Below are 22710 nucleotides of genomic sequence, written 5' to 3' on the forward strand. Positions count from 1 at the left end.
AGTGAATGAACGAGGGTATGATCGAATTCATTCAAAGAATTTTTCTTTACGATTAATGATGCAGTTACGCGCCAAGTCCTACAAGTATCGAAGTATGCGTCCATGGATGTCCTGCAAGATGAATGAGTTCCCGACTTATAAATTGGGCAAGAACACACTATTAAATAAGATTTCCTTCATTCACTGCCAACCACTTAGGCATGCTTGGGGGGGGGTCATGATTCAGTTTTGTTTGAACTTTTAAATCAAGATTCAATACTTGACTGATCCAAATGAACTTATTCCTTTGAGCTCTCGCTTTAGCTATTTAAAAAAATATATGATATTTCGGAACTACAACACTCGAAACGGAGTTTCTTCTGATTACTATTATAGGCATCACGAACCAAATGCAAGGTTAATCCCCCGAGCATGACAAGACTGTGCCAATATAGCGTTGACCTAAATATCGAGCACATCTACGAATGTACGAACACAATCTACAGCTATCAAAGGACGATGCTCTCCCCGTCGTGCCGACTCAGGCAACTACCCTTGGCGAAATTCCAATGGCACCATAATTAATTGGGATAGGATAATCGGGCAGGATTAAAAGTTAAACAAAAAAAACAAACCCTAAAACGGGGATCTCTTCCGACTCGAATAATCGCCTCGCTATGTTGCATTCCTCAGGATTCGTCAACCAGTCTCGAACCTTTAGGTGTAAGTAAGCACGGTCCCCTGGGCTGTAAGAATAAGATGTGTGCAAGGTGTAAAGTAATCGACACGCGATATTTAGGGGGGATCATAATCGCTTAAAGACTGCTGAAAGAGCTCGGGGAAACAAGAATAGGTGAAAGTCATTCAAAACGTGAGAAAAAGGGGTAGGCTTACACATATTCCTCGGTCTTGAACATGCAAACCAAACTCTTTTATGGTGTTATTTAATCACACGAAGATAAACCTCAGGATTGTGGGAAAGAAAATACTTCCGAAATTAGGGATTCTCCGGAAGATTGACCAGATTAACTAATGGAAAGTTTTATACATACTGGAATCCTGAGGCGGCGGCCATTAACAATGGAAGCCATTTCACGTTCAAATTTTGTTTCACCAAATGCAAAAGAACGAAAATAATTATCCGTAGCATGATTCGACCGGTTTTTTTCGATTAGCTCTCCAGCAGGATTCTGGTTTACTAAATTTACATGCTATCAAATTTCTATAATTATAGTGCTATGAGGGTCGCGGTAGTCCAGTGTGTAGAATGTTGGACTGCTGACCGGAGGGTCCCGGGTTCGATTCCCGGGCAAGGCACTCTGGGCACCTGCAGCTGCACCCAAGCTGAAGTGATTCTTCGGGTACCAGGTCTTCCTGGGAAACCGTAACCGGCACAGGGAAAGGAACTGGCCCCCCTACCCTGATGTGTGAATTTTCACAGGCCGTGTATAGGGCTTAGTACTGGGTGATCTCTACCATCACCTACTAAACCGACCTTCGGGTTGATTACTGTGTTTATAGTGCTATGCTAAGCGTGTTACATAGAAAAAATTAACATGAAAAAAATTTAGTCACACTATACTAGAGACGCCCAACAAAAGAAACATGTGACTGGATTATCTGAAAACAAGTCCCCAACTAGCTTCCTCGAAAAGATTCGCTATTTGGTTAGGAAATTGCAGGTCCAAACGGAGAATTTGAATGTGAATTGTTACACCCCTCATGTTCTTCTGTTTATTTTTAAATGGAACACTTAACAAGGGGAATTTTACTTTTTCAATGCTTGCTGCCATATGTAAAATCCGCGAAGGTGAAGTGCTTGGAGGGAGAAATAAAGGGATGAGAGAACGGATAAAGGTGAAAAAAAGCGAAGACCGAGGGAGGTAGGATGAAGGTGTAAAGTTTAAAAGCATGGAAGAAAGAAAAAAGGGAAAAATCTACCTCGTACTGATTTATATTCAAAGGCTGTGAAACTCAATGAAACATTAATGGAAACCAGGTGGTAGACATAAAAGAAATTGATCAGGCAAAGATGAATCAATCAGATGATTTAAATCGGGTTGCAACTGGAAGGAATGCGTCGCTAAATTGGAGCTTCCAGAAAGTATATACTCAGAAGATCTTTTATGGGTGCCTCCCAGCGTAAGAGAGCTTAACTAAATACTATTAAACTCGAGAGGAACTACTACCAGTTACGAATAACGGTATATTTTCATAATGATGTGAGAAACTGGGACAATAAATGAATGCATATTCTATAAACTTATGTGCTATCTAAATGCTATGTAGTACATGTGTGTTGGCGTTATTACATTTGCTGCCAATTCCTGTTTTGTACTTCGTTGCTTGAGCGTCTCCATTCCATTTAGGACACAGAATAGCAATTCTAAAAAAATATATTTTAGAAATCTTCGGCTTTTCTACCGTCGAACAGCTTTATTTTTGGCTATTTTGAGGTAGTTCATTCTGCGGGAAAAATAGTATGCACTGCAACCGTCCCTGTACCTTATGAATTTAGTTAAACTGGGAAACTCTGATGCATTATCGCAATGATGGTTAAGCATGTGATGCAGCTGTAATAATAGCGAGCAAATATAAAATACGATGAATCGAACGAAATTTTTGAAGGCATAATTTATCTGCTGTGTAAGGCTGGCTCCCAGAAATTACTTCCCATACTTATTATTTTACACTCAAGAGTTTAGGAGGGAAATGATGGGTGAGTTAACGATATTCAAAGTAAAATATTAACGTTACATCGACGTGACTTAAAAACATCTCACGTATCGTTGAAACATCGGAGTTGTATTGGAATCATTATATTAAAATTTGGTTTCTTGTAATTCTATGGGAGACACCGTGGAGGACGTGAGAAACGGGGAAGGATAGTAAAGAGATGAAAGAAAGATGACGGAGAAACGCGACGCGCACCGTGTCACTACCCGGACGGAGAAATGGGGGGGAGTGCGAGCACAGAAGAGTAGGGGAAAGAGGGGTGGGGAGGGTTGTGGTGGGAAAATCAAGGACCTGTTTATCAATTCATTCGGAAAGGCGTGTTGCGAGGAGCGAGCCGAGAGGAGGAGGAAGGAGAGCGGGTTAAGACTATGGGAAGCTCGTGTGTGCGGGATGGCGGAGGGAGGGAAAAAGGGGTGTCTGGGTGGGTTCGGGTGAGGATGGGGAGGGGTGTGAGTAGAGGGTTGTCTTTTGCACGTGTGTGCATGCGATGGTGCGACTCTTCCATCTCAAACCCTCCTCCCCCTCAAATTCCCCCCATGCCCGCCTGCTCTCCGGTGGGCGCTGGAGCATTAGTGGTGTACGTTGGGAGCCGATGCCGAGAGGGAGGGAGGCGAGGGTGCTTTTTGGCGGGAAGAGTAGAAGGGAGGCGGGGTGCAGAAGACGGCGCAGAGGAAGGGGTGGGTCGGGCGCAGCGGGCGCGACGCATCGGGGCGACCAAGGAAGGAAGCCCACAGGGGCAGGGGGAGAGGACTCGAGGGACCGGCTCCCTGGCATGTTTAGGGACGGCGGGGGTGGAGTGGATGGATATATGCTTTGGGGAGGGGGGACTGATTCGAGGAAGAGGGGAGGCGAATGGAGAGAGAGGACGCCACGAAAAGAGAGAGAATATTGCCCGTGAAGTTTTGTCACCACACCTCCCTCCTACCATGCAGCAATGAGTGACGTCGCGATGCTTAGGCCCTTTCAGGACATCTTTGCTAAATAGAAAAAATGGTCCCAAACGGACCTTCAGCCATCTCCAATCGCCATTTAAAAGGCTGAGTTCTCGGCATTACAAATTTGAAAACTGGGACGCTGACCTATTTGGTATTGACGGAGCGAGGGCGATAGTGCACTCTTCCTTCAGACTTATCAATGATGGCAAGAGATTGGGTGAATGCCTTCGGAACGAACGTGCTTTGCGTTCATGCAGTTACGTGCGAATTAGTTCCACTGCTCCAATGGCCGGGTGGACATTCTTGAGACATTTTTAGCGTCGGACAATGCCAGGATCCCAGGTCGCAGTCATAAAACAAGGACGATCCTAAAGCAGCGAGGGTGGTTTTCAGATTTAAGCTATACTGAAATAGGGAAAACCACTCGGCACGGTGTTTAATGAATTGAACGGCATTACTTATTGCACAGTATTCCGAAACTATAGATAACACCGCACAGACATTTGTTTCAAGTCAAAATAAATTAAAGTAAATTATTATAATTGGTATTCTACCGTTTGAGGTAGGTTTTGGATGAACACATACTATAAAACAGTACAAAAAGGTATTTCTTTGCCTCTCCTACAAAATACAACCGGACATTCGACACTAAAATAACTCTTCTTCGGTTCCGCAATCTTTTTAAACAAACGAGACAAAATAAATCTGATAAAATATTGTATAGAATGAGTAATTAAATATTAATGACTAGAGAAATAATTATCGACGAGCGATTTGCAGATTTCTTGATCAGCGACGTGATTGCACCACGGAACGGCATTCGATCAAACGTGAAAATACGAGGGAATTGTAAAAATCCCTCGTACGTAATTATTGCAGAGGTTACCAAGCCCCTAATTTCAATCCAAAACAAATGGTTACTTGCGTGCAGGAAGCGCTTGACACCTATTTGGTATACTACCTTGATCAAAAAGTTCCCGGAATAACCACCGTGTGGCGCTCCCATCGTTCCGATTTGAGTTCTGTTTTTTTTTGTTAAATTGGTACATCTGTTGTTGATATTCCCTTTAAATCTTAGTGTCATAACTTGACATTTGCAAAAGTTACGTAGCCAAGAGTACATCTATCTTTGTGTGTGTTGGCGATTTTTTACAATTTCAGAAATGGATTTAAATTTGCAACAACGAACTTGTATTAAATTTTGCGTAAAAAACGGATTTAGTGGCGCATGGACGTTGGAAATGTTGGAAAAGTGTTTCGGCAACGATTCTCTAAAAAAAACGGTCGTTTACCAGTGGCACGAGCGGTTCAGAAGTGGTCGTGAGTCAATCGAAGATGATGAACGCAGTGGCAGACCATCGACATCGAAAGTCGGTGAAAAAATTGATAAAGTAAAAGAAATGTTGGTCAATAACCGCAAATTAACCATCAGAGAAATAGCGGAGGACTTGAACATTGCCTATGGATCCGCCCAAGACATTGTGGTTAATGATTTGATTAGCAGCAAAGTTGGTGCCAAAAGACCTCAATTTCATGCAAAAAAGAGACCGTGTTGACGTCGCAAAAGACATGATTTGCGAGGCTGAATCCGATCCCACATTCATCAAAAGGATCATTACTGGAGACGAGACGTGGGTTTATGAGTACGACACGCAATCCAGACATCAGGCAAGTGAATGGCGTTCACCAAATGAGCCGAGACCAAAAAAACCACGTCGTTTTCAGTCAAAAAAGAAGGCAATGCTGACGGTTTTCATGGATTACAACGGTGTAGTGCATCATGAATTTTTGCCAGAAGGCCAGACAGTAAACAAAGAGTATTATTTGGGCGTTATGAGACGTTTGCGTGAAGCAATTCGCCGAAAGAGACCAGAAATGTGGGCAGAAAACTCGTGGATTTTGCACCATGATAACGCACCGTCGCACAGTGCTATCATTATTCGTAATTTTTTGACGAAAAATGCAACAAATACCATCCAACAGCCACCGAATTCACCTGATTTGGCTCCCTGTGACTTCTTTCTGTTCAATCGAGTTAAAAAACCATTACGGGGAACGCGTTTTAGCAGCCGAGAGGAAGTAATGGAAAAATCGCACGAAGCACTGATGGACATACCGAAAACCGAATATAAAAAATGTTTCGAGGATTGGATCAAGCGCTGGCATAAGTGTGTTGCAGTCGATGGGGATTACTTTGAAGGGGACAATATAGATTTAGATGAATAAACTTGTATTTTTAATTTTCTGAATAAATTCCGGGAAATTTTTGATCAAGGTAGTATGAGAAAACATCTGAATCTTCGCAAGAGTGGAGCTACCTTTTCTCTCCCAATCTTCGCGATTTTTGTATTACGTAACCCAAAATTAGTATTTTCTCGTTTAATAGTTCTGTATATGGCTGAACTTTTACCAATATACTGATGCTGATCTGTGGCATTATTTCACCGGATAATTTCGTGCTTACAGCAAGAAGCTTAAGCTTCGATAACTTTCCTCTGAAAACAATTAAAACACATCTACATCCCAGACAAAGGTTTTATTTATGAACTCATGAATATTAAGGTCAATCCCACTAAAAATGCGAACAATATTCCAGAGGTAACAATTAGAAATGGACATTTTTAAGCAAAGGTAATAAAAAATATTAATTAACTGGAATGCGGTTGAGTTTTAGGTCTCAATGAGGTTTCAAGGTATTGGAGACGTAAATCATTCATTTCTCATTTGCATATAACTTTACCAGCTTTGTTTACATTTCATTCCATAGCGATAATTATGGGCCAGTTTTTAACTTTCACTATTTTTTCTTCGCGATCGAGATCAAGGACGTATTTGAACTAACGTAGGCAAAATTTGAGGGCGTTTTTATTCCGCCAATATATCGATTAAGTAGGAAAATCAGTCGAATCGGGTCGCCCCCAAAATAACTATTTCATGGTTGGTTTTAGCGACCTGCTTACATATTTTCACTTATTGGGAATGTAACTGAATGAATGAGATCAGTACTCATCAGTCAGATCACCCCGCGAAGTCCTCTCTCCGATTGACGGAATAGGTGAAACCGCCGAACGATAAAAGCATTTCTCTTTGAGGACTTTCCAAAGGTACTGGTTTGCTCAATCCCAGTTTTTCGTACACATCTATATATACGTGTATATGTACGCATCGAATATGCCATTAGCATAATGAAACAAAGAATGTGCTCGAGAATACCCCGAAAATTTGTAAATAATATTATTTAGAAATGCACTTTTAAATTAAGCAATCCTCGGACGCATCAAGTAAGAGTTGGAGCCATTACTACCAAAAATGTTAAAAAGAAGTTATATACACTCGCCCAGGGCTCTGGTTCTTGTTTGAAAAACATGTTAACGGGCGACACAAAGCTAAAAGATAGGTCCTTGAGTCTTTTAATACGATTCTAAGCTTGCGCCAGAGTTGAGGGGAAGTCTATTAATACAATAGGGTCGAAAAGAAGAATCGTGCTAAAAAAAACTTCAAGGTGGTTCCAGCCCTTGAAAATACATGCCAGCATTTCATTTTTTCGCCAATTATGTGGCACCTCTCGATAAGCTCTCGGAAAAACCTCCTTTTTCACCCTTGGAGGCAGTGGTATAATTCTGTAGTATAGTAATTCAGAATTCTTGGGAAATATTTCCCGCAGTAATGCACTCCAGTACCTCACGTAATCTCGGGCTGTGGTTTTACATTGTACTTGTTAGTTCAAACGTTGTTCAATATCCAATTAAAAGGCTAAATTGCCTGTATTTAGATTAGTTGTTTAACAAATAAGCAAAACCTACGGTTTTAGATTGTTGGTGATTTTACCTCGCTCTGTTAACTCCATTGTTGATTCAATCATTGACGGTCCTGGAGGCGTATTGCTAGATCTATTTCAGAACAAACATTACAAGAAAGGACACTCGACGCATTAATTAAGTAGCTCGAGGTTTGGGTTGGGGCCCTTGGGGAGTAAATAGGTTGCAAATTGAAGCACTCTAAAACTCGAGACGTAAACCTAGCCACCGTTTCGAACCCGTGGTTTTCTGTTAGGAACGACTTTTTGTCAATGAATTAAATCTAAACGACCAAATGCTATATTAGGCATTGATTTATCATGTATTTTATGTTTCAATAAATAACGAAATTTGCGCTGGATATATGGATGGACTTTGTATTTGACGATCAGACACGACCAACATAGCTTATAACTATTAGCCTATATGCAGTGGCTAATTTAAGTCGCGATACGATTCGGATAACGTCGATATTCATTGAAAAGGGGAGCGGCGCGATAGGCATCTGCGGGAAGGAGAACGCTTAGATAGGACGTATCCGAGGCGAGTGTAGTATCAAGAGAAGGCCTATTATACAGCCGTGAGGATAAGAGAGGAGGAGGAGGAAAGTGGTGCGTGCTGCAAGGGTTCGGAATGGGTTCTTTGTTTATTTTTTCCCTCCTACGTTACGATACAGCAAGCCGGTGGGGGAGAAGGATTTAAGGGATCGGCGCGTGTGCGGATAAGCGCTATGCCCTCCTTGTTTCCTGGCGGGGTGTGAGGGTCACGTGTCTCCCACCCTCCGCGACTTCATCAAAAGAACACTTTCCCACTCTCTCTCTCACTCCTTCAACTAAGCCGATTCTGAACGAACACCATGACCCTCCCTCCATCCCGAGCGCGACAAATGCCCCACTCCATAAAAAAGGATAAACCCCACCTTTCTGCCCTTTCCCTCTTCTGTAAAAAAGACCAAAAGGCAGCCACTTGCGAGACGGGCCTGATCTCGATGTCTTACCTCTCTGTTCGTGTAAGCATCACCAATATTTCTCCTGGCGGTATTTCCTTTCGTGAAATCTAATAGAATAGCGCTAGGTTCGTCGTTTTGTGCATTCGGACTTCGGGTAAATGGACTAGAATTTGTGTAGCCAAAGTTAATATTTCAAGTTTTCGCCATGATTTCGTCGTAGAACACCAATTTTATTTGAATTGTAGCCAGCGAAAAACAAGCAACAGCGCTTAATAAGACAGGTAAAGAAGGAATTCATACTCGCTAGGTAGGAACTTGAGAGATACGAGAAGAAAAAAGGTGGCCGCGTTGGAAACAAGTTCAATCGTGAAGTTACAAATGATTAAGTTATCGGAAAATACACTATGTTCTGAAACGCCTAGATTTGTTGAGTATTTCACCATCAGTTAAATCACTTTAATATGAAACCATATATACCATGCCTGTACCATTTATATCACCTAGTGTCTAAAAATATTACTGCAAAATGTTTGAAAACCAGCTCACACGCATAAATAGTACATTCTTTAATTCCGCAAATCAATGTACGGAACAACGGAAGATTTTATCGGTGTAGTTTTTAACTGTAAATGCAGAGAGAGAATTCTAATTTAAAATGCCTCCATTGCTGGAAACTTAAAAAATAGTTATTAAACATATTGTTTCTCGAATATATATTATTAAGATCCCAAGATTCTAGTATTTAAACCATTTGCTGTTAAGTCAAAATGATAAAAGGTGACAGGGTATTACTTCCAATTGCATGTTTCAACATAAGTTTTTAGCTAAAAAAGTAAGATAGAATGATTGTGGAAGTGCCAATTGATTCATGTTTTCATATAAAATATACTGCTGATAAACTAGTGCATTTTATGACGGTGAAATCCCCTCCGATCAACTTGCTCGTTATATATCGCAGAGCGGAACAATTCCTGGCAATGATTCCTTTCTTTATAACTTGTGTGAAGCATTAAAGTGGGCCATTCTTTTATAGTCCATAAAATCACATCGTCGCATACGCCGGTGTTACTCTATCATTAATTAACGTGCTGGGGTACTTAGGAAAGTTTCGAGGTGTAAGATCTTGGAAGTGAAAACCTCACCGCTCATTAAGATTCCTTGCATCTCCCCCTGCGATCTAAAGCGTCCCCTTCGACAGATGTTTGCGGGAGCGAGGGAGTAGTGAGCAGATAATGGATTTCGGAAGATGAGGCCGAAAAAGAGGGAAGGCTTCGGTTAGAGCTTAGCAGAGGAAATGAAGGAATACTCAGTGCTCTCGAGAGGGAAGAGACGATGCAGTACCAACTGTGAGAAATAGGAAGGAACCAGGCAGGAAAGAGGTAAAAGGAAGGGTGTAAACCGTTGCGCGTTGGCTCAATGCATCGGTGCGCGCGGGAGCAAATACTTTTATTAGCTTCGTATAAAGTGAATGGAAGAAATACACATGGCTGAAATGGCTTTCGAACGATGTCGGAGAAATAGTTCTGGTATTTCAGCCAGAAGAATTTTTATGATCTGTTGCGCTGCTACCCCTATGTCACTGCTGCTCCTATGTCACTGCTGGAAAGACCAGACTGGATGTACTTGGAATGAGGCATTTCAACAAAAGTTGGCATTTGCCTTCGGACGTCATCGTGAAAATATTATGACGAACGAAAGTCACATTATTAATGGTATTACGTTACGCACATTTAAAAGCATTGATACTTCACACGTAGTATTGCAATACGTTACGTGTAAGGTGGAGAAATATATGCTAAATAAAAAATAAACCATTCCTCGAGTCTTGAATAAATGGAGTCCAGTGTAAACGTGACTGGTGAATATTTTAAAGGATCGCTGGCAGTCTCATTACATAGGCAAGTGCTACAACGAACTAATTCACGTGTTTGGCACTGGCAGAAGTTTCATTTGTGTCCTGTATGTCCCAACGTTCAGTATCTCAAGGCGTGTGGACTGATTTTTACTCGCACGTCAATGGCTAGGTAGAAGCCTAGGGTCGGTATGAAATATTGATAAAAATGTACTAAGAGTGAATGTAATATAGACGAACATAAAATGTGAATTCGAGTGAAAAGATGGAGACTGCTTGAAGGAAAGAAACAGGAAGTGTGAGTAAAATAATTGAGAAGAAAACTGGCGGGGATAAGAGAGAAAGGGAGGAGGGCGGAGTGGTGGGCGTGGGGAGGATAGGATGAAACAATTGATTGACTTGAGCGTGAATGAAACTTGGGATGAACGAAGAGAGGGCTGAGAAGAGAATGGAGGGAGGAGGGGGCAAGTATGGTGTGCGTATCGGAAAGGAATTGCTACCGCCAGAGCAAATAAAGAGGCACGTACTAAGGCAATATTTATTGTACTCTTCTATTTTATATTTTTGTCTCAAGTGTGCATTGGCACGTCATACTCATAAATGAATCTAGCCAGTAAAAGTAGATAAAGAATATGGAGAGTCTTTTGCGAATAATACCTTCCAAGAAAGTCATTTTAGCATGAATTTCCGTACTTAAGCCATGATTAAACATCTTCCACTTCTAACGGAGGGAGAAGAAGGAACAAGTATGGCTTTTGCTGGGACTTGAGGAAATGTTAACGGCAGTCATGGCTCATAACTTCGTGAAAACCAACTGTTGCTAGGGACAGGAAATTAATCCTGCAGGATGGTAGTCAATATTTGTGTTTCAAAAACTAGGTGGTAAATTCTTCGAATCTATTTATCTTCTTTGAGACACTTTTCTCGCCTGCCCGCACTTGTAAAATTAAATATGCAGTTTAACACAGCACTTGTTATATTATGTTTTATCGGAAATACGGTTTGCGGAAACGTCATGACTATTAGTCCTATCGCAATTACAGTACGATAACAAACTTACGACTTCCTCCACTCTTGATGGAGGGCAGGCCGCAATACAAAGTCAAGTAGGGAGACATTATTTTCCAAAAGAGCCTAAAGATGCAAAATAATTCATTCAATAGGGAGGGCATCACAATTTTAGGCTCAAGAGTGATGAAATTATGAACTTGACCGCCGGGTAGTAAGGAATAAACTCTCCGATCCCCAACTTTTCCCTTCCATCACATCACTACAGTGACGACCGCGGAGTCTCCGCAATTTCCGAATCCTTCGCTCCCTCCATTCTTTCTTGGTAGCCCTCAACCAACCCCTTCCCTCCCCCACTTTCACCACCCTTGCCCCCGGACAGGACATCTTCCCTTCGTACTCTACTCAGTATCCTTCGGAGAACACTCGGGTGTCGCGTGGCACAAAGCCACTTAAACTCACTCTCTTTCAAGTCCCCTCTCCACCCTTTTGACCCCCCCCTCCTACTCCAAACTGGTCCCCCTTACTCCCATATTCCTCACACCCGCTGCTCTTCCCTCAGATGCTTCTCCACGACGTCTCCCTCCAGAGATACATCTCTCTCTCTCCCCCCCCCCTCAACCTTCCATACACCTCTCATCCCGTTTCATTCGTAACCAGCTCTGCTAACCCCCCACCCGCAGAGGACCCTCCTCTCAGGCCTTCCCTCATTCTTCGGGACTCCTATTGAGGCAGTCCGCCTCCATTATCGCGGCCTCCTCGAGGTCGCTCTCAATTTGAATTGACTTGGCTAGTGTGCGCGCGCTCTCGGCGGCGAGTCGCAAGGAACCCTTTTAAATGCCGCAGTCGACACGGACAACACAGTGCACCCTCCCCTGCCCGCAGCACGCGGACACATGAGTGCGACGTTGGTGGGGATGGAAGAGCTTTGGGTCAAGGGGGATGATGCGGCCGCGTGCATCAAGGCGGCGGACGGAGCAGTTGGTCGGGTCCTCGTTATTGATTATTCACATATTTTCGAACGATGGAAGGAAAACGTCTTCAGTGCGACCTTCCCTTTCGCACCACCGCTCATTGCCGTCGTGTTGTACTTGGCGGTTTTCTTTCCGCTCCATCCTCCCCTTGGAAGGGGCTTAAAGGGTGGAGAGAGCCATCCTAATCCGCAGTGAAGGAGATGCGGGAGGGAAAGAGTAAATTCCTAAGTAGGTGTAGGATTCCCTCATGGAATTAGTTCATTCCACGAAACCATATCATCCCAGTACGCAAACAAAACGAATGGGTGACTATCCACCATCTGAAGACGGTTTCTGTTTGGCCTTCCCGTGTTGAAAATATTTTTGGTCGAGTTGAAAGAATACCGAGTTTACACATGAAAAGTGTTTATCTTTAGTTCATATCCGGAATCATCTCTCTTGAGGAAAAATGTAACGTATGTTCAGCCGCCACCAGCAGGGAACACCTTCCTCTGAATAAAAAACACCAAAAAGAGGAATAATTCATGCAATTTACCCCTACTGCATAATGTAAGAAGTGTCTGTAATGTTATAACAGCCTGAATTTTTTTATTCATGTGTCTCCATTCACAAACTACGTTTACCAAGCAGGCTAAATAACAAAATATCCCCCCTTCAAGGCTCAAGGACCGTTAGAGCCAGGTTGCATTCTGGAAAACATTTGACTACAGCCCACTCGCATTCAACACGGATGAACTCCATAACGAAAATGGTCCCGTACTTGCATTTGCATTCTAGAAAGGCAAGGGAAAGTGCACCAGGGTGATAGGGAAAGGTTTAAGGAGACGCAAAACCCTTATCCCAACCCCACAACCCGCCCTGCTCGTTTCCTCCAGCCGGTTTAGGGAGCGGATGAAAGGAGGGATTGGAGGGTGGCCAGGACGGGGAGCGGAAAGGGAAAACATACCCCCGACCCCCACTCTACTCCCCCACCTTCAGTTGTCCGTAGCAGTGCATACGGGAGTAGTTTCGAATTAGGAATATTATGAAGAGCTTTAAAGGGAGTAAGAGGAGGGAAGTGTTCTGGGGGTGGGGATGAAAGATGGATGCGGTGGGTTGGCCGGGAGTGCATGTGGAGTAGGGGATGGGGGAGAGTAGGTAGGCGGAAGGGGGAGAGTGTGTACGGTGGGGGTGGGCGGGGTGATGTCTCACTTTGGCCGTAACCCGGCCCCCGATTCTCCTAGCCCCCATCGCTACATCCCTTGCCCCCGCCTCCCCAAAACCTTCAACTTGCCGCATCGCAACTTCCCTCCCCCTTCAATCCCACCCCACACACCTCCACCGAACAACCCCACCCTCGCACTGCATGCATATCTCACCAAATATTCATTCCCACTTTAGGAACCCTCGGGACCGTTCTTAACGGATTGATGTCTCGCACTCAAAAGGACTCGTCTTATTCTTTATGTATTACTTAACAGGCAAAGAACCGGATTCGACTTTGGGGAAAAGAATTCAATCGCGACGAAAAGTGGTGGATTCCTCTGCCGGATCGTCTACGGCGGGACGTATCCTTGCGGCGACGTTTTGTCGCGTGGGAGAATGGAATGTGTGCACTTCCCTGAGCGGAATGGCATTCGTCACGACGATAAAATTTCGTACGGAATCGAACCTCCTCAGTTGCTCCCTATTAACCATTTAATTTTTTTCGATGCCTCCGCTATGCCAAGTGTTAGTGTTTTATGAACTCAAAATATATGAGCGTATGATTTAGTGGATTCGATGATTCAACTTGACGAATGGACGAGTCATCCCTATCATCCAAAATAAAATCATCCTGCCGTGCAGTGCCATGACTTCATGTTTTAATAGGCTTAGCGACACAATCTTCTTCGTTGAACCAATTCTTGTTTCCGTCATCATCTGATGACAAGATTTATTTTGTGCGTCTTTCTTTCTTCCTCCTAAGTCATAAAACTAAACATCTCGGTATTAAAACTAACTTTTCTTGTTTTGGAAGGAGCAGGAAACTCGCTCGAGGATGACCACTTGAAAGGGAAGTTGAACGGGAGGAGCAATAAGGAAATATTGGGGCGTCAACACATGACTTCACGTGCTCCCCTTTGCCTTCAGTTCATTCCCAAGCGTCACTCAGCAAAATCCGCACGACTCGCTGAATAGGAGGAAGCAAAACACGCCCATTAGAATTTTTCTCCGGGGAGGGTTTAGGAGGATACGATTGAGGTAGGGGACACTCTGGGATTCCCCCTCAGTATGTACACTTGCTCGATTGGAAAGTTTATTTCCCCTCTGATTTTTGACACCACTCTTCGCCGACCACTTGATTTGGAAAAAATCTTTTTCTCTCCTCTGACGCAATCGAAAACACTCTGAAAGTGGCGCCTGGAAGACGATGATCCGGCTTTCGAGTGGAAGGCGAACGTTTATTTTTTTCTTTTTCCATGCACGAAAATACGAAAAAGACAAGAACGTTTCTGCAAACGATTCTGGAGGAAAATGGATAGTTCTGAAACAATGCTTGGCATTTGTTAGACATTCGCAGTTTGTCTTACGTCGAGGTGAACTCTGTCCACAGGTAGTCTAGTGAACTCTGAATTCTGTCTCATTATTGTACATAACAACGGACGATAAAACTGCCTACTTATGCTTCTATTATCTGATTTTCATAACTGCAATACGCGGATTTTAAGAATTGAAGGCCTTAAAATAATAATCAAGGCAAAAAGAACATGCAAAACACACCTTGTTAAACGAAATGTTGAATTTAATGATAATTGAAATAGGGGTCATTGCTTTCATTTACCCGAAGGACGCATAGTGGTTGGGCGAGGGTCGCCGTGCTAAGGCGGGCCACGGAACGAACGAAAAGAGCACTCCCCTCCAAATAACGACGCAGGTCAATGGCTGTTTGGGTCTGCCACCTAATGGCAACACAATACGCCTCACAATAAGTGCCCCTTTGCTAGCGGACGAATTTTGATGATAGCTGAGCCCCCGCGCGACTTTTAATGACTAACGTCAGCATTAACTTCAATAACCCTTGACGTTTAGTAGTGTGCTACATTCGGAAAAATTGTTTCATTGACCCCGAGTCGCAATTTGTAAACTCGGCTAGAAGCGCTTGGGCAGTGGCGTTTACCCATGATGGCTGTTAGATGATAATGAATTATTGAATCATGGTATGGAAAATAAGGGACGTGATAGTCATTGGGTAGAATGCTGGGCTTCTATCCGTAGGGACCGGGTTCGAATCCGGGTGACACCTCTGGGCACCCTTAGCTTCACCCAAGCTGGGTGATTTCTCAGGTATAAGGTCTTCATGGGAAACTATCTTTGGCATAGGGAAAGGAAATGCCCCCCCCCCTACTCTGATGCGTGAATTTCACACGCCGTTGGGCCTGGTACTAGGTGAGCTGTATCCTCTAATATCAAACCGACCTTCGGATTTGATTAAGTAGATTGGTACGAAAAATACTCTCAATAGATTTGTATTTCAAGATTTGATCATTTTACATCGGCTAAGGTGTCTGAACAGGATCAATAAGAGGAACAAATGCTGGATATTTGCCGTTAAACTGCCATGTTTAATATCGTCCATTAGCGTGCACACAAGTGCATTGTATTAATGTTGCGTTTTCCTCACAGTTCAATTGAATGGGCAGCATTTTTTACGGAAATAGGTTACAACATGACTGCTAACGAGTTGAGGGCTCTAAAATAAGAACGTAAAAATCCAAGTAATTTCATGAGAGTAAACATTCTCTCCATAACTGTCACGGATATTTTTGATGATGCATTCGAGGAAATAGAAGATAAACCTTGAGAGTTGCTCTCGAACGCCACTTCTTCTTTCAAACCCGTCAAAAAAGACGACAACCAAGGAAAAATTCAAAAGTTGAAGGACGAGTGCTGATTAATCCTACCGAACTCGATTAAAATAACATGGGTAAGTTTGTTTTTCGTCGCTGAATTTTCCCGGTCACTGGGGTCGACTGGGATACTCTTGAGGCGTCACTCCTTTTGCCTCATTGACCTACGCCAGAGAATACCTACATCCTCTCATACACCCCGTTGAGTGAGCACCCCTTCATAATTCTTCTTCGGCGACTGATATTTTGGGGCCAAGGGAGGGTGGGAAGAAGGTTAAAAGCCAAAAGAGAACTACGGGAGGGGAGGGCGAGGAGGATGACTTGGAGGTCTTGCCTTGGGACGAGCGTGGCTGTGTGCGGGATGGGGGCGGCAGGCGATGGGTGAAGAGGCCTTGGAAGTGAGCTGAGACCACATTTGAAGAGGTCGCTGCAGGGGTGCAGAGACAAAGGAAGGGCTTTGAATTCTCAAGTGGGTGCATGAGGAGTGGGGACGAGGAAAGGATTGGTGAGGGGCGGAGAGGGTTCGATTCTTCGGAGGAGGAAAAAGACGGCAGTGTCCGAGTGTGACCCCGTAAATACCCGTGCGTGAGCGGGTGTCGGCGCTTCCCGCCACTCCAACGCGACGGTTCGGAAGAGGAAGTGATGGTCCAGGGCGAGAAAACCAATGAGATTGCTCTTGCTCACAGACCCTGCCTGCGACCTATCTATTGAATTGCGACCTTGGGCGGAGACCATTAATTCAATGACGAGATAACCGACTTTAATTGATAACTCGTCATTCTCCTAATTCAATAATCTTTTTGAAATACATGCTCCCACTCACATTCATCGCATTAACAGATGAAGGAAATTTACTCACGCGATGAATGAAAATTGGAAGTCCAGTGGAATGATGATACTCGCACTAAAAGTGAGATTAAATATATCCAATTTTGGACTAAATAATAAGGATTTTTTAGTTGCCAGTTCCTATGGCCGAAACAGTTTATATGGTACGGGATGCAAGCACATTAAAGAAAATAAAAACAAATTAAATGTATGACTTCATTTTATAAAATTAATAAATGGACCGGCGAACTCTAGTCAACTGGATTACTCCGATGGGTAATACGTGTAGCGATATTTCGGAATAATGAAATTCCGTGAACGGAAGGTAGTGGTTCCGAATTCCGTCCATACACGCCTTGTGATGCGGTGAAATATCCCGTATCAGGTTTACAGTGTAATAAGCCGCCAGACTATTAAAAAAACACAATTCATGAAGGTTTGACACCTAAATGATAACTATCTCAGAAAAATAATAACCATTGAAGCGTTGATATGGAGTTGCACGATAAAACTGAACTATCTTCGTTGAAATTCCGGATTGGAATCAACAGAGATTTAAATTCTATATCCGGCTATGTTTCACCAAAATCCATTTTTTGCATGAAATTGTTGTGGTAATTTGTAAGTTTTTTTTTCAACTCGCAAAACCAGATGATTTCTTGGATGTTTCTTTTAACATTTGGCCGAAGCATTCACTGCTTTCACATGACTCAAGAAACAGGCGCAGCTGTCTATTTTAAGACTCTCGCTCTAAGACAGGTGTTTTTATCGATGGATTCCATGCTTAGCTCGCTAAGGCATTTTAAGAATTCAGCCTTCATTTATACTTCTCTTTTTCATCACCTTGAAGGGGTAAGCGCACTGGACCAGTCTTCCGACAAGTGACGGACGGAGCCCACTTCATCCAATTGATCTACGCCGGCGACGGCAAAACGCTCGCGGACTGCGAATACGTGAGGAAGCGTAACATGGCCAACAAGTTCCTCGACACATTCCGTCGGGAAGTGGAAGAGGCGATAGCGGCGTCCGTCCACGAGTCCACATGGCATTCGTCCACGACGACTACGGAGGTGCCCTTCGAGGGGTTCGACGCCTTCGACGACGGCGCACTCCTCCCGGGGGAGCGGGAGAAGACCTATTACAACGTCACCGTCGTCGATCTGAGCGGGGGTCGGGCGCGCGAAGACAAAGCTGATAACCACGTGAAGCGTGACCCGAGGCTCCCGCACGACCTCGCCTGGCTCGACTTCCCCGCCTTAAGGAGACAGTGCCGAAACAGCCACCGGAAGATGAAAGCTGCCCTGCACAAGAAGAGGTCCGTCATGAGCGATTTGGAGAGGGAGAGGGTCGAGAGGGAGCTCTTCAGGTAAGGGAGATGGGATTAATGAACCCTTGTCTTCTTACTCTTATGGTGAATTTGTGCTGATAAACATTTTGCATGTACCAACATTTAGCACGGGTTGATAGTATGTGTGGACTACATATATGTATGTAATTTGATTGCTGAAAGATGACAGTGATGTATTGGTGAGACATTATATTCCGGATGGTGGATTTCATGATATGCTATGCTTTGTTCAACCGATTGATTCGGCCTCGGAGCTATCAGAGTCACCTAAATTTCTATTCTTAATCGGAACAGCTTTGAAATCGAAAAACAAACTTGAATGACAATTATTTAAAAATCAAGAAAAACAATTAACGTAAACTTCTATGCTTGTTCTCAGTGAAGGACGCAAAAATTCCTGGAACAATAGTTACTGCGTCAATATCCAACACGTCACTGTTTCTGTTCACTAACAAGGAATAAAGTTGCGAACGAATATTTTTGTCAGAGGTAAATAAATTGCTTATGTTTGTAAATAACTGCAATGACTGTGGTGGAGGGTATCTTTCTGATCACTGGTACTCTTCTTCTTCTGTTTCTACACTGAACTTATTTCTGGTCTTACATTTTATTTAAATGTTACGGATCCTTGGGCTTACTGCTCCTCTGTTCGTCTGACTAATCAAACTCTTATCTATTTCATACTGATGTCCCCACATATCATTGTCCATATTATCCCCTCGCCAGAAACCAATTTGGAAACTCCCCTTTCCTTAGGGTTCATGAACTTTCAATAGTCTACCCCTCCCCGGCCTCTGTGCTAGATTCTCTGGTGTGCTAACTAACTAACACATACCAATTATTGGTAATTTGCATATATGTGTATATATATATATATATATATATATATATATATATATATATATATATATATATATATATATCTGTGTGTGTGTATGTGTATATATATATATATATATATATATATATATATATATATATATATATATATCTGTGTGTGTGTATGTGTATATATATATATATATATATATATATATATATATATATATATATATATATATATATGTGTGTGTGTGTGTGTGTGTGTGTGTGTATATTTGCTCCATAAGACATTGCCATTTATGTTGATGGGAAGCAACGCCTACTCCTCTTTAATGAAATTTCTCATTTGCCCTTTTCATCTTTCCATGGAAAATGGATAAAATGTTAGGGGATTCTTCTTTTGTCGTCATCGCAGCTCTGCCTCGATGAGCCGCGGCTGGCATATTTATTAGCAGGGGCTAAAAATTTGATGGACTGTATTTCTTCATAAATACATATGATGACTTAATCTCAAATGAATTTGATTAATTTTCACTAAATAGTGGTCTCGAATTTAGTCTCGATTCCCATTTACGCCTCCTTTCGACTAATTTATTCGCAATTAGGAAGTCCTTTCTTCCTAATTGCCAGTTCGATCAAAGAAACATGGACATAATTACTTGAAAGGGTATCCTTTTTCTCCAATGCAAATTCCATCAAAGGAATATGGATATAATTATCTGCTTCTGCGAAATGCTCTATTGAGATATTGCTGCAACTTTTCCGCACCTATCCATGGTCAAAGATTGTTATTTTGCAAGGGTGCTGGAAAATTAGAATATAAAAGGCAATAAGTGTGCAAACTCATTACGATGCACGTGCTACGTGCAAACATTTAGTTGTTCGAAACATTTGGTCCAAAATTCAGTTTCACATGTACCCATGTTCCACAAATATCCATTCGCATAAGATTCATCACTAAGACTAACTTCATGAAACGTTCCATTAGAAATCGGCTCGTCAGTCTCGTAGACTTATTTTAGAAGTCAAATTCAATCAGTCAATCAGTTTCAAATATTCCAAATTGTTTTGCCAAATTTCAAGAATAGCCATTTCCCAATCTTATCACTGGACCCCGCTCCTCTAAGCAAAATATTTTTGCCCTCTTCTTTGTCCGCGCTATTAACACCGATGCCTATTATTTCCCTTTTCATAGCTCGGAAACTTCTGACGAAAGGAATGCCGGACAGGCTTCACTAACATTAGAATGGGACAAAAAGGGGCCAGAAGGATGATAATGGGGAAGAATACTTTTTTCGTCAAGCATTTAGTGGAGAGGAGCCAAAAATCTTGGATCTTGGATCATACTCACGGGAGTTCGCGGTGGCCCTCTGTTTTCCCTGAACCTCTTCCCATTTACCCCGCCTTCCCTCCCGGCGCCGAGGGGCGAGATCTCCTTCTTCCCGTCTTCAGATCCACGCCTCTTCACCGCTCGACGCGATAAATTAAAAGGGCGATGTCTGTCCTCGCGCCTGCTTGCGACGTTTCCATAGGGCTGTCGTCGTCTCGGAGGGAGGCGAAGAAATCCGAGAAGATGCAAGGGGATCCCGTGGGGGATGTTGGAGGAATGAATAAAAAGGGGACGGTCACCCTATCTTTTCGCCTTGTTCTGAACTCTCTGCCTTAGTCTAAGTCTCAGTGATGCTGAGATTGCGTAATGGCTTCATTCAATATCGAAATTTTTCAGAAAACTCTCCTGGAACTTCGCGGCATGATGAGCAAACATACGAATATGGTAATGTGATAGATGCGCTGCCTACTGCTCTATACCCACATCGAAATCGATCACGTACAATTTCGTCCCCTTTCTACCCTTATCTAGCGTAGAACACTTGATTTGTTTGAAATATATTCAACGAGTCAAGCCCTTACGAATTGCCCAAAAGTATTTGTACTTCAACTTTCTTTTCGAGTTTCGACGTATTTTTCTTTATTTTCGGTACCACACGTAGCGGAACGCCTTATCCTTGTCGAGAGATCCGGGAGGAAAATATGCAGCCTAAGAGAAAGCTTTTACTACTTCCTATCAAACTCAGTGGCTCTGGCTAGGAGTGTGTGTTTATATCACTATTTTCATATACATGGAAAGAATATACGAGAATCTAAGGTTTTGTTATTTTTTAACATTAAAAAAAAATGTCACATTGTGCAAGGTAATCGTCGTTCATTGGTTGGGTCTGTTGATGTTCATTTTATTTGGAGCTAATCTTTTTCGTTTCGTCCATTTATTGTCATATTTACTCAGAATGCACAACAAAAATTCATTCTAAATGATCATCTATTAATAGAAAACTAAGTAACGTATTAACTCTGGTAATGGTTGGCTTTATCAAACATATTTACTACCTAAAGAAGCGATGCGTAAGATGAAAATGATCAGTAAATTAATTTTTATTAGCGTTAAGATATGGTATCATGTTTGTTATATCTTGTTGCTGTACGAAACATGGGTCTTGACTGTGCCTGCTCTGGAAGTGGTTTTATCATTATTCATCGCTGGTGTTCGTTGTGCGACCGGATTTTAAGGTTATTCCCACCTGTCTTAAGCATAAATGGAATATGAGAGCGAAAAGAGCAAAATCGGATGAAAGAAATCGAACGCTACGTACGACTCGACCGATTGCTGGACGAGTGACAACGGAGCAAAAACGCCACGCCGATGTTCCTGCTCTCTTTACTGTTCAAAGAGAATTTTTTTTCGCAACTACACCGAACAAACATGAAGACATGGAGCCAAACCCCAGGATTCTTCCTTGCTAGTACCAATGGAATATTCTACTGGAAATAACTCAACGGAATTAGTGGAAGAAAAAAGAATTCGACTCAAGGCAAATGACAGGGATTAGGCAAATTAGGGAGTATAACACTTCAACTTATACATATTATAATATAATTAAAATTCTATTTTAGATAGAAATTCTTCGAAAAAGAGAAGTAAATCAAATTGAACATTTGACGAAGTTGAGAAATTAAAATCATGAGCATGAAATGACACAGGCATAACGTGAAACGCCAATTTACGGGTCAACTTATATTTTAAATTAAAATCACCCAATGCATGCTATTTGTCTAAAATAAAATCGATATTATAACTATCGCTTGCGTTATAAAGGAGAAGTGTCAAAGAATTCAATACAAATCGACTATTGACAGGTCGTGAAATTTTGAATCCCTGTTAAGAATTTCACGTTGTTTAACTGTTAAATCATTAGCAGTAACCAGTTATGTAAACCTGAATAACTTAAACATAAACGAAAAACATTTCCAAGAATAATTTTTCGCTTTTTTTCTCCATTGGAAATATCTTCTGTTGATGAAATTATCATTCCTGAGGATTGGAGGGTTTTTGATTAACTCACAAAAGTTTTGACCTCACTTTGTAAAGCGACAATTAAAATAAATGTTTGCGCAAAACAGTGAATTCAAAAACTTATCTACTTAATTTTAACTAACCCCCTTCGCCAATGAACAATTTAGCTTGAGGAATTATTCTTGGCAATAAGGAATCGCTTAATATATGCTGATAAATACTGGACAGCATTTCCATAGGTAGCTATCGCTTGTAGAGTAAGTA

General features: G+C 42.3%; 1 protein-coding gene across 3 annotated transcripts in view; it reads left to right on the plus strand.

Annotated features, from left to right (window-relative positions):
- Nucleotides 1–22710, plus strand: part of GIIIspla2 (Phospholipase A2 group III) — a 56082-nt gene that overhangs the window by 16225 nt on the left and 17147 nt on the right. For all 3 annotated transcript variants that reach the window (XM_071590069.1, XM_071590070.1, XM_071590071.1), the window contains exon 2: nucleotides 17778–18293. In XM_071590069.1, coding sequence (XP_071446170.1) covers nucleotides 17778–18293 — 516 coding nt within the window. The remainder of the gene's footprint in view (nucleotides 1–17777; nucleotides 18294–22710) is intronic.

The sequence above is a fragment of the Hetaerina americana genome, unplaced genomic scaffold, assembly GCF_022747635.1.
Source record: "Hetaerina americana unplaced genomic scaffold, ioHetAmer1.1.p SCAF_4, whole genome shotgun sequence".
In the NCBI taxonomy this organism is placed as follows: domain Eukaryota; kingdom Metazoa; phylum Arthropoda; class Insecta; order Odonata; family Calopterygidae; genus Hetaerina; species Hetaerina americana.